Source organism: Muntiacus reevesi, chromosome 22, assembly GCF_963930625.1.
Source record: "Muntiacus reevesi chromosome 22, mMunRee1.1, whole genome shotgun sequence".
In the NCBI taxonomy this organism is placed as follows: Eukaryota; Metazoa; Chordata; class Mammalia; order Artiodactyla; family Cervidae; genus Muntiacus; species Muntiacus reevesi.
The window spans coordinates 30,724,789-30,738,255 of record NC_089270.1 but is presented as its reverse complement, the minus strand read 5'-3'; the positions used below and the strand labels follow the sequence as shown (position 1 = coordinate 30,738,255).

General features: G+C 38.2%; 1 protein-coding gene across 1 annotated transcript in view; it reads right to left on the bottom strand.

The window, feature by feature from the left end:
- LOC136152659 (UDP-glucuronosyltransferase 2C1-like) overlaps positions 1-11,453 on the bottom strand; it is a 45,113-nt gene extending 33,660 nt beyond the window's left edge. The window contains exon 1 of the mRNA XM_065913974.1: positions 10,712-11,453. Coding sequence (XP_065770046.1) covers positions 10,712-11,432 — 721 coding nt within the window. The 5' untranslated portion in view covers positions 11,433-11,453. The remainder of the gene's footprint in view (positions 1-10,711) is intronic.
- Positions 11,454-13,467: the final 2,014 nt, after the last annotated feature.

The following is a 13,467-nucleotide window of genomic DNA, read 5'->3' as shown; positions in this document are numbered from 1 at the left end:
GGCGAAACACCCCAAGACACATATTAATCAAATTAACAAAGATCAAACACAAAGAACAAATACTAAAAGCAGCAAGGGAGAAACAACAAATAACACACAAAGGGATTCCCATAAGGATAACAGCTGATCTATCAATAGAAACCCTCCAGGCCAGAAGGGAATGGCAGGACATACTGAAAGTAATGAAAGAGAATAACCTACAACCTAGATTACTGTACCCAGCAAGGATCTCATTCAGATACGAAGGAGAATTCAAAAGCTTTACAGACAAGCAAAAGCTGAGAGAATTCAGCACCACCAAACCAGCTCTTCAACAAATGCTAAAGGATCTTCTCTAGACAGGAAATGCAGAAAGGTTGAATAAACGTGAACCCATAACAACAAAGTAAATGGCAACGGGTCCACACCTATCAATAATTACCTTAAATGTAAATGGGTTGAATGCCCCAACCAAAAGACAAAGATTGGCTGAATGGATACAAAAACAAGACCCCTATATATGCTGTCTACAAGAGACCCACCTCAAAAACAGAGACACATACAGACTAAAAGTGAAGGGCTGGAAAAAAATATTTCACGCAAACGGAGACCAAAAGAAAGCAGGAGTCGCAATACTCATATCAGATAAAATAGACTTTCAAATAAAGCATGTGAAAAGAGACAAAGAAGGACACTACATAATGATCAAAGGATCAATCCAAGAAGAAGATATAACAGTTATAAATATATATGCACCCAACATAGGAGCACCGCAATATGTGCGGCAAACGCTAACAAGTATGAAAGAGGAAATTAATAGTAACACAATAATATTGGGAGACTTTAATACCCCACTCACAACTATGGATAGATCAACTAAACAGAAAATCAACAAGGAAACACAAACCTTAAATGATACAATGGACCAGCTAGACCTACTTGATATCTATAGGACATTTCACCCCAAAACAATCAACTTCACCTTTTTCTCAAGTGCACACGGAACCTTCTCCAGAATAGATCACATCCTGGGCCATAAATCTGGTCTTGGAAAATTCAAAAAAATTGAAATCATTCCAGTCATCTTTTCTGACCACAGTGCAGTAAGATTAGATCTCAATTACAGGAAAAAAAAATTGTTAAAAATTCAAACATATGGAGGCTAAATAACACGCTTCTGAATAACCAACAAATTATAGAAGAAATCAAAAAAGAAATCAAAATATGTATAGAAACGAATGAAAATGAAAGCACAACAACCCAAAACCTATGCGACACTGTAAAAGCAGTGCTAAGGGGAAGATTCATAGCATTACAGGCTTACATCAAGAAACAAGAAAAAAGCCAAATAAATAACCTAACTCTACACCTAAAGCAATTAGAGAAGGAAGAAATGAAGAACCCCAGGGTTAGCAGAAGGAAAGAAATCTTAAAAATTAGGGCAGAAATAAATGCAAAAGAAACTAAAGAGACCATAGCAAAAATCAACAAAGCTAAAAGCTGGTTTTTTGAAAAAATAAACAAAATTGACAAACCATTAGCAAGACTCATTAAGAAACAAAGAGAGAAGAACCAAATTAACCAAATTAGAAATGAAAATGGAGAGATCACAACAGACAACACTGAAATACAAAGGATCATAAGAGACTACTACCAGCAGCTCTATGCCAATAAAATGGACAACTTGGATGAAATGGACAAATTCTTAGAAAAGTATAACTTTCCAAAACTGAACCAGGAAGAAATAGAAGATCTTAACAGAGCCATCACAAGCAAGGAAATCGAAACTGTAATCAGAAATCTTCCAGCAAACAAAAGCCCAGGACCAGATGGCTTCACAGCTGAATTCTACCAAAAATTTAGAGAAGAGCTAACACCCATCTTACTCAAACTCTTCCAGAAAATTGCAAATGAAGGTAAACTTCCAAACTCATTCTATGAGGCCACCATCACACTAATTCCAAAACCAGACAAAGATGCCACAAAAAAAGAAAACTACAGGCCAATATCACTGATGAACATAGATGCAAAAATCCTTAACAAAATTCTAGCAAACAGAATATAACAACATATTAAAATAATCATACACCATGACCAAGTGGGCTTTATCCCAGGAATGCAAGGATTCTTTAATATCCGCAAATCAGTCAACGTAATACACCACATTAACAAATTGGAAGATAAAAACCATATGATTATCTCAATAGATGCAGAGAAAGCCTTTGACAAAATTCAACACTCATTTATGATTAAAACTCTCCAGAAAGCAGGAATAGAAGGAACATACCTCAACATAATAAAAGCTATATATGACAAACCCACAGCAAGCATCACCCTCAATGGTGAAAAATTGAAAGCATTTCCTCTGAAATCAGGAACAAGACAAGGATGCCCACTCTCACCACTACTATTCAACATAGTGTTGGAAGTTTTGGCCACAGCAATCAGAGCAGAAAAAGAAGTAAAAGGAATCCAGATAGGAAAAGAAGAAGTGAAACTCTCGCTGTTTGCAGATGACATGATCCTCTACGTAGAAAACCCTAAAGACTCTTCCAGAAAATTACTAGAGCTAATCAATGAATATAGTAAAGTTGCAGGATATAAAATTAACACACAGAAATCCCTTGCATTCCTATATACTAACAATGAAAAAACAGAAAGAGAAATTAAGGAAACAATACCATTCACCATTGCAACAAAAAGAATAAAATACTTAGGAGTATATCTACCTAAAGAAACAAAAGACCTATACACAGAAAACTACAAAACACTGATGAAAGAAATCAAAGAGGACACAAACAGATGGAGAAACATACCGTGTATATGGATTGGAAGAATCAATATTGTCAAAGTGGCTATTCTACCCAAAGCAATCTATAGATTCAATGCAATCCCTATCAAGCTACCAACGATATTTTTCACAGAACTAGAACAAATAATTTCACAATTTGTATGGAAATACAAAAAACCTCGAATAGCCAAAGTAATCTTGAGAAAGAAGAATGGAACTGGAGGAATCAACCTGCCTGACTTCAGACTCTACTACAAAGCCACAGTCATCAAGACAGTATGGTACTGGCACAAAGACAGAAATATAGATCAATGGAACAGAATAGAAAGCCCAGAGATAAATCCACGAACCTATGGACACCTTATCTTTGACAAAGGAGGCAAGGATATACAATGGAAAAAAGACAATCTCTTTAACAAGTGGTGCTGGGAAAACTGGTCAACCACTTGTAAAAGAATGAAACTAGAACACTTTCTAACACCATACACAAAAATAAACTCAAAATGGATTAAAGATCTAAATGTAAGACCAGAAACTATAAAACTCCTAGAGGAGAACCTAGGCAAAACACTCTTTGACATAAATCACAGCAAGATCTTCTATGACCCACCTCCCAGAATATTGGAAATAAAAGCAAAAATAAACAAATGGGACCTAATGAAAATTAAAAGCTTTTGCACAACAAAGGAAACTATAAGTAAGGTGAAAAGACAGCCCTCAGATTGGGAGAAAATAATAGCAAATGAAGAAACAGACAAATGATTAATCTCAAAAATATACAAGCAACTCCTGAAGCTCAATTCCAGAAAAATAAATGACCCAAACAAAAAATGGGCCAAAGAACTCAACAGACATTTCTCCAAAGAAGACATACAAATGGCTAACAAACACATGAAAAGATGCTCCACATCACTCATTATCAGAGAAATGCAAATCAAAACCACAATGAGGTACCAATACACGCCAGTCAGGATGGCTGCTATCCAAAAGTCTACAAGCAATAAATGCTGGAGAGGGTGTGGAGAAAAGGGAAGCCTCTTACACTGTTGGTGGGAATGCAAACTAGTACAGCCATTATGGAAAACAGTGTGGAGATTTCTTTAAAAACTGGAAATAGAACTGCCATATGACCCAGCAATACCACTTCTGGGCATACACACTGAGGAATCCAGATCTGAAAGAGACACATGCACCCCAATGTTCATGGCAGCACTGTTTATAATAGCCAGGACATGGAAGCAACCTAGATGCCCATCAGCAGATGAATGGATAAGGAAGCTGTGGTACATATACACCATGGAATATTACTCAGCCGTTAAAAAGAATTCATTTGAATCAGTTCTAATGAGATGGATGAAACTGGAGTGAGGTGAGCCAGAAAGATAAAGAACATTACAGTATACTAACAGATATATACGGAATTTAGAAAGATGGTAACGATGGCCCTATATGCAGGGCAGAAGAAGAGACGCAGAAGTACAGAACAGACTTTTGAACTCTGTGGGAGAAGGGGAGGGTGGGATGTTTTGAAAGAACAGCATGTATATTATCTATGGTGAAGCAGACCACCAGCCCAGGTGGGAGGCATGAGTCAAGTGCTCGGGCCTGTTGGGCTGGGAAGATCCAGAGGAATCGGGTGGAGAGGGAGGTGGGATGGGAGACCGGGATGGGGAATTCGTGTAACTCCATGGCTGATTCATATCAATGTATGACAAAACCCACTGAAAAATAAAAATTAAAAAAAAAAAAAAAAAGTAATGGAAAAATTATTCAGGAGATAGGAAGATCATACCACTGTACTTGCCTCCTGAGACATCTGTGTGCAGATGAAGAAGCAACAGTTAGAACTGGATATGGAAAAACAGACTTGTTCCAGATAGGGAACGGAATATGTCAACACTGCATATTGCCACCCTGCTTATTTAATTTATATGCAGAGTTCATGTTGAAGAGTGCCAGGATGGATGAAGCACAAGCTGGAATGAAGATGGCAGGGACATATATCAATAACCTCAGATATGCAAATGACACCAACGTTCTGGCAGAAAGTCAACAGTAACTGAGGAGCCCCTTCATGAAAGCTAATGAGGAAAGTGAAAAAGTTGTCTTAAAACTCAACATTCAAAAAATGAGGATCATAGCATCTCGTCCCATAACCTAATGGCAAACTGATGGTGAAACAATGGAAACACTGGGAGACTTTATTTTGGGGGCCTCCTAAATCATTGTAGATCGTGGGTACAGCCGTGAAATTAAAAGATGCTTGCTTCTTGGAAGAAAAGCTATGACAAAACTAGACAGCATATTAAAATCCAGAGACATTACTTTTCTGATATAGGGCCATCTAATCAAAGCTATGCTTTTTCCAATAGTCATGTATGAATGTGAGATTTGGACTGTAAAGAAAACTGAGCGCTGAATAATGGATGCTTTTGACTGTGCTGTTGGAACAAACTCTTGGGCATACCTTGGATTGCAAGGAAATCAAACCCGTCATTCCTAGAGGAAATCAGTCCTGGATATTCATTGGAAGAAATGACGCTGAAGCTGGAGCTCCAATATGTTGGCCACCTGATGCAAAGGGCTCACTGGAAATGAACCTGATGCTGGGCAAGACTGAAGGCAGGAAAAGAAGTGGATGACAGAAGATGAGATGGTTGGATGGCAGAACCGGCTCTATGGACGTGATTTTGCGTAGGCTAAGGGTGATGTACACGGAAACCTGGCATGCTGCTATCCATGGGATTTCAAAAAATCGGACATGACTGAGCTACTGAACTAAACTGAAAGTATAAGTAGCAAAATCAAAAAATGAACTAGGTAAACTTCCAACTAGCGGCCGCTGCACACTGCACAGAAAGAGAAATGTTCGATAAACAAGAAGGCAGCCTATGAAAATAGAAAGAAATATTTGCAAACCCTATGTCTGTGTAGGTGTGGTTATTGTTTTTGTCACTCATTCTTGTCCTAATTTTCACAGCACCATGACCTGTAGCAATCCAGGCTTTCCTATCCTTCACCATCTCCCAGAACCTGCTCAAACTCATGTCCACTGAGAAGGTGGTTCCATCCAAACAGCTGATCCTCTGTCATCCCCATTTCCTCCTGCCTTAAATCTTGCCCAGGATCAGGATCTTTTCTAGTAAGTCAGTTCTTCACATCAGGTGGCTAAAATATTGGAGTTTCATCTTCAGCATCTGTCCTTCCAATGAATACTCAGGATTGATTTCCTTTAGGATTGACTAGTTTGATCTGGTTGCAGTCTAAGGGACTCTCAAGATGTTTCTCCAACACCACAGTTCAAAAACATCAATGCTTCCATGATCAGCGTTCTTTATGGTCCAACTGTAGCATCAATATAAAACTACTGGTCAAACCATAGCTTTGACTATATGGACCTTTGTTGCCTAAGTAATGTCTCTGCTTTTTAATATGCTGTCTAGGCTTTTCTTCCAAAGTGTAAGGGTCTTTTAATTTAATGGCTGCAGTCATTATCTGCAGTGATTTTGGAACCCAAGAAAATAAAATCTCTCACTGTTTCCATTGTTACCCCCATCTTTTTCCATGAAGTGATGGGACCAGATGCCATGATCTTCAGTTTTTTAATATTGTGTTAAACCAATTTTTCACTCTCCTTTTTCACCTTCATCAAGTAGTTCTGGTATTCTTCTTCACTTTCTGCCATAAGGGTGGTGTCATGTGCATATCTGAGGTTATTGGTAGTTCTCTTGGCAAGCTAGATTCCAGCTTGTGCTTCATCCATCCTGGCATTTTTCATGATGTACTCTGCATATAATTCAAACAAGCAGGGAGAGGATATACAGACTTGATGAACTCCTTTCCCTATTTGGAACCAGTCTGTTGTCCCATTTCCAATTCTTACTGTTTCTTCTGACCTCCATACAAGCTTTGCAGGAGTCAGGTAAGGTGGTCTGGTATTCCCATCTCTTGAAGAATTTTTTCATTATTTTGTAATCCACACAGTCAACTTTTTGATATTTCAATAAAGCAGTACTTGACGTTTTTCTGGAGCTCTCAATTTTTCTATGATCCAGCAGATATTGGCAATTTAATCTCTGGTTCCTTGGCCTTTTCTAAATCCAGCTTGAATATCCACAGTGTTGCAGCCTGGCTTTGAGAATATTCAGCATTACTTGGCTAGCGTGTGAGATGAGTGCAATTTCCTTAGTTTGAGCATTCTTTGACATTGCCTTTCTTTGGGAATGGAATGAAAACTGATCTTTCTGAGTCCTGTTGCCAATGTTGATTTTTCCAAATTTGCTGGCATATTGAATGCAGCACTTTCACATCATCATCTTTTAAGACTTGAAATAGCTCAGCTGGAATGTCCTCAAACCCACTAACTTTGTTCATAGTGATGCTTCCTAAGGCCCACTTAATTTCAGACTCCAGGATATCTGGCTCTATGTGAGTGATCACACCATCGTGGTTATCTGGGTCATGAGGATCTTTTTTATACAGTTCTTCTGTGTATTCTTGTCACCACTTCTTAATATCTCCTGCTTCTGTTAGGTCCATACCATTTCTGTCCTTTATTGTGCCCATCTTTGCATGAACTATTGCCTTGGTATCTCTAATTTTCTTGAAGAGCTCTCTAGTGTTTCCCATTGTATTGTCTTTCTCTATTTCTTTGAACTGATCACTTAGGAAGGTTTTCTTATCTCTCCTTGCTATTCTTTGGAACTCTGCAACCAGATGGATATGTCTTTTTTCTTTTCTCCTTTCCCTTTAGCTTCTCATCTTTTGTCAGCTAATTGTGATGACTCCTCAGACATTTTGCCTTTGCATTTCTTTTTCTTGGAGATAGTCTTGATCACTTTCCCCTGTACAATGTCATGAACCTCCGTCCTTAGTTTCAGGCACTCTGTCTATCAGATCTCATTCCTTAAATCTATTTGTCATTTCTACTGTATAATCACACTGGATTTAATTTAGGTCATACCTGAATGGTCCAGTGGTTTTCTCTACGTTTTTCAATTAAAGTCTGAAATGGGTATTAAGGAGTTCATGATCTGAGCCAGAATCAGCTGACAGTCTTGTTTTTGCTGACTGTTTAGTTCTTCTCCATCTTTGACTCCAAGGAATATAATCAATCTGATTTTGGTGTTGAGCATCTGGTGATGTCCATGTTTAGAGTCTTCTCTTGTGCTGCTGAAGAAGGTGTTTGTTATGACCGTTGCCTTCTTGTGACAAAACTCTGTTAGCCTTTGCCCCACTTCGTTGTGTACTCCATGGCCAATTTGCCTGTGACTCCAGCTCTCTCTTGACTTCCTGCTTTTGCCTTCCAGTCCCCTATGATGAAAAGGACATCAACAAACGAGACGGCAGAATAAAATTCAAGTGCTCATCTTCTCCTGTGTGAACTCCAAAGTTGCAACTAGCTGCTGTACAACCATGGACAGAATGTTGGATTCCACTAAAAGAAAAAAAGATAAAAGATATCCCAATTTCAAGGGCAAAGGAGAAGCCCCAATAAGTTGATAACTTTGGAGGCCAGTGGGAGACCCAACCAGACTTGCCTTTGAGTGTCTAGGAGTTTCTGGTGGAGGCATGGGTTGAAAGTTTGGCCTCAGGCCAAACAACAGAGAAGGAATCCAGCCCTGCCCATAAGCAGAAAGTTGGATTAAAGATTCATTGAACTTGTCCTTGCTCATCAGAACAAAACCCAGTTTCCCCCACAGACAGCCTCTCCCATCAGGAAACTTCCATAAGCCTCTTATCCTTTTCATCAGAGGGCAGACAGAATGAAAACCACAATGAAACACACAGAAGACTAACCAAATTGATCGCAGGGACTACAGCCTTGTCTAATTCAATGAAACTGTGAGCCATGCTATGTAAAGCTGCCCAAGATGAATGGGTCACAGCAGAAAGTACTGACAAAACCTGGTACACTGGACAAGAGAATGGAAAATCACTTCAGTATTCTTGCCTTGAGAACCCCACAAACAGTATAAAAGGGTGAAAAGATATGACACTGAAAGATGAACTCCCTAGGTCAGCAGATGACCAATATGCTACTGGAAAAGAGTGGAGAAATAACTCCAGACACAATGAAGAGATAGAGCGAAAGCAAAAATAATGTCCAGGTTTATATGTAGCTGGTGACGGAAGTAAAGTCCAATGCTGTGAGAGGAATATTGCATAGGAACCTGGAATGTTTGTCCCACAAATCAACATCAATTGGAAGTGATCAAAAAGGAGATAGCAAGAGTGAACATAGACATTTTAGGAAACAGTGAACTAAAATGAACTAAAATGGATGAATTTAATTCAGATGACCATTGTATATACTACCATGGGCAAGAATCACTTAGAAGAAATGGGACTGCCTCTCATCGTCAAGAAAAGAGTGTGAAATGCAGTACTTGGGTCCAAACTCAGAAATAACAGAAGTAGAAATTAATAGTTTTCAAATAAATACCATGTGTTTTTATGTGTAGTGATGGATATTATCTAGAGTTATTTGGTGATTATTTCACAATAGGCACAAATATCTAATCATTTTGTTGTATGCCTGTGTTGAAACAAAATAATTTCAAGTCTGGGCAAGCAAAATATTGCATAAAACTTTCTCTACCGGTTGAGCCACTGCCCGGCACTCCCCATTTCAGTGTGCATTGTGTTTCTGCATTATACATTAACCAGATCCCCTCAGAAGACACCGGGAAGTTTACTCTACAAAAAAAGTAATTTCCTCCTGGCACCAGCAAGGTAGCTCATTATAAGCTAACATTCTTCCCTTAATCTTTTAAGGGGTCACAATGACCCACTACTCACTGTTTATGATTACATAAACTAGCAACATAATGTTCTGATGTATAACACTTTCATGTATAACCTGTTCCCTCAAAAACATATATGACAGTTCTTTAACTTCTAATGGGCAGTGCATCCCTCAGAGCTTCCTGACAGATTTTTTCCAGGGTTATAATCCTCAGATTGGCTCAAATGAAATCTTCCATACATTTCTGGGCTGAATATTGACTAATATTTTGTCACCATGTGAAACTAATATAATGCTGCATATTGGTAATATCTTAAAAAATCTAATTAAATAATACATGAAAGGCACTGCTTCTCAAAGGTAATTTGCCTGTTATGCAAAATGTCATTACCATACCACATAAACATACTAAAAATAAATTATTCAAAAGCAAAATAGAAGGGTAAATGGGCTTGCTAAAACAGAAAAAATTTGTGCTCAGTATCAAAAGTCACTAGTTGACTTCTAATGACCTCTAACCTTAAATAAAACAACAGGAACAAAACACTGAAGTGCGTTAAAAATCTAGAAACATGGTCTTATAGGAAAAAGAATTCTTCTGTTTTTACACTTTTGAAGACAAGGCCAAATGAAACCAAACTACATTACTTATTTGTTCTACTTTTGTGCTCATCACATTGCAAACCTGGTCATCTATTAGGCATTCCTTCATAGAACACAGATATAAAGCCTTTGGAAAGCAGGTTAATCAGAAAGAAATAAGGCTGTGAAAGAGGAGAAGGAAGAGTACAGAGAAGTAGTCCAAGTTTATAGAAATTAAGCACACTGTCATATTTGGGTTTTCCAGACACTCCAAAACCTTAAGCTTAAATATAGAGAATATTCCTTCTTGGATATATCCCAAGGTTCCCCTGGTGGCTCAGATGGTAAAGAATCAGCCTGCAATGCAGGAGAGCTGGATTTGACCTTTGGGTTGACAAGATCCCTTAGAAGAGGGAATGTTATGATTCAATCATATAACACAAAACCAAAAAAAAAAAAAAAAAAAAGAAAGAGAGAGAGAGAATGTTAATTTTTACATTCAAAACAATGTGGTCACCCTAAAATGCCATTGGTAAGTTTTCATAAGTCAGACAAATGTTTACATTATTTATAGAATATAAGAGTAGTTATTATATACATATTATTCTTACCTAAAACCTTGCTGTAGTATTCATCCCATTCTGGAAATACATAATATGTATATAGCATGTCACTCACTGTGTACAGTAACCAGTTCTCCAGCCTCTGTATAAAAGTCATCTGGTCTGTCAGTCTTGATGTGACACCAGGAACATATGAAGAAGGCATAGGAAGCCCAGCACACTGTCTTTCAATGACATTCCCAGAGAAAAATCGAAAAGTGTATATAAATGGAATATTCAGAAGTTCAGCCACCAGTTCCCCACAAAGACTTAATGGGTCAGCAATACAGACATCAAACTTAGCTGCCTGTAGCCTGCTGAGTAGCTCCTTGTTATTGACAGCACTGTCACACACTCTTTTGTTTATTAATAAAAATTGTCTGTCTAAGTTTGCCAGTTTTATTTGCCTTTCCCACCATGAGAGTTTTGGCAATTCAAAAGTTTCTTCATAGAGCATGGTATTGAGCTCTTCCGTGAAAGTTTCTTCAGTTACTGAAAGCTGGAGGATCTCCACATGGTAGGGAATCTTGGTATGATCAATCAGAAGATTTTGTGAAGGTACCAGGACAGTTATCTCATGCCCACGAAGGTGAAGTTCTTCTAGAATCACTTGTAAATTAATCCAGTGACTAAAATCCGCAGGCCATACAAGAACTTTGTCCGTCCTTCCAGAGTCAAGGAGACATAGATGCAGCATGAAAAGCATGCAGAAGCCTTTCACGGTATTCATGGTTAGTTCCTGCTTGAATTAAATCTTAAACCAAATGTATGAAACTCACAGTCCAAAGATCTCTCCTTAACTTTCGCAATCAGTTCATAGTAGGTTGGGCTGAACTTTGACTTGTATACTTTTGTATTATGGATTAAAATGAAAAGCAACTACTTTGATGGAAAAAAAAAAAAACAAAACACCTTGATATAACACAATACACTGAGTTAGGAAATACATACTCAGGCTTAAACACAAATCCATAATAATTTCTAAACAATATTTGAAAATCTGACATTATGTGATTGCATATTCTATTAGGGCTAGATTTTTTCAAATTTTTTTTTCTGACTTCATAATCATTTGAACAGGAAGATCTCTGTAGTGTTTCTTTTACTGATAACTCTTCTAGATATCTTAGGTACAGAAGAGATCATCTTAATGCCAGAAATACACACACTTTAAGAGATGTTAAGGCAAGGAGATTTATATTATTTTTAATTTTAATTTTATATTGGATTATAGTTGATTAATAATGTGTTAGATTCAGGTGTACAGCAAAGTGGTTCAGTTATATATATACACACACCTTCTCTTTTTAAAGTTCTTTTCACATTTATGTTGCTACAGAATATTGAGCAGAATTTCATGGGTTGTATAAATAGTAAGTTCTCGTTGGTTCAACAGCTTGAAATATACTTCATGTTCAAGCTCAAGAGGGGCGGCCATGAGGAGATATCCCTCGTCCAAGGTAAGGAGTAGTGTCTGCGCTTTGCTGGAGAAGCTGTAAAGAGATACCCCTCATCAAAGGTAAGAGAAATCCAAGTAAGACGGTAGGTATTGCGAGAGGGCAGCAGAGGACAGACACACTAAAACCGTAATCACAGAAAACTATCCAACTTGATCACATGGACCACAGTCTTGTCTAACTCAATGAAACTAAGCCATGCCGTATGGGGCCACCCAAGATGGATGGGTCATGGTGGAGGTCTGACAGAATGTGGTCTACTGGAGAAGGGAATTGCAAACCACTTCAGTATACTTGCCTTGAGAACCTCATGAACAGTATGAGAAGGCAAAATGATAGGATACTGAAAGAGGAACTCCCCAGGTCAGTAGGTGCCCAATATGTTGCTGGAGATCAGTGGGGAAATAACTCCGGAAAGAATGAAGGGGTGGAACCAAAGCAAAAAAAAAAAAAAAATACCCAGTTGTGGATGTGACTGGTGATAGAAGCAAGGTCCAATGCTGTAAAGAGCAATATTGCATAGGAACCTGAAATGTTAGGTCCATGAATCAAGGCAAATTGGAAGTGGTCAAACAGGAGATGGCAATTGTGAATGTTGACATTCTATGAATCAGCAAACTAAAATGGACTGGAATGGGTGAATTTAACTCAGATGACCATTATATCTACTACTGTGGGCAGGAATCCCTTAGAAGAAATGGAGCAGCCATCATACTAAGCAAAAGAGTCCAAAATGCAGTACTTGGATGCAGTCTCAAAAATGACAGAATCATCTCTGTTCATTTCCAAGGCAAACCATTCAATACCACGGTAATCCAAGCCTATACCCAACCAGTTAATGCTGAAGAAGCTGAAGTTGAACAGTTCTATGAAGACCTACCAGACCTTTTAGAACTAACACCCAGAAAAGATGTCCTTTTCATTATAGGGGACTGGAATGCAAAAGTAAGATGTTAAAAAACACCTGGAGTAACAGGAAAATTTGGCCTTGGAGTACGGAATGAAGCAGGGCAAAGGCTAAAAGAGTTTTGCCAAGAGAACGCACTGGTCATAGCAAACACCCACTTCCAACAACACGAGATGACTCTACAAATGGACATCACTGGATGGTCCACACTGAAATCAGATTGATTATATTTTTTGCAGTCAAAGATGGAGAAGATCTAGAGTCAGCAAAAACAAGTCCTGGAGCTGACAGTAGCTCAGATCATGAACATCTTATTGCCAAATTCAGACATAAATTGAAGAAAGTAGGGAAAACCACTAGGCCATTTAGATATGACCTAAATCAAATATCTTATGGCTATA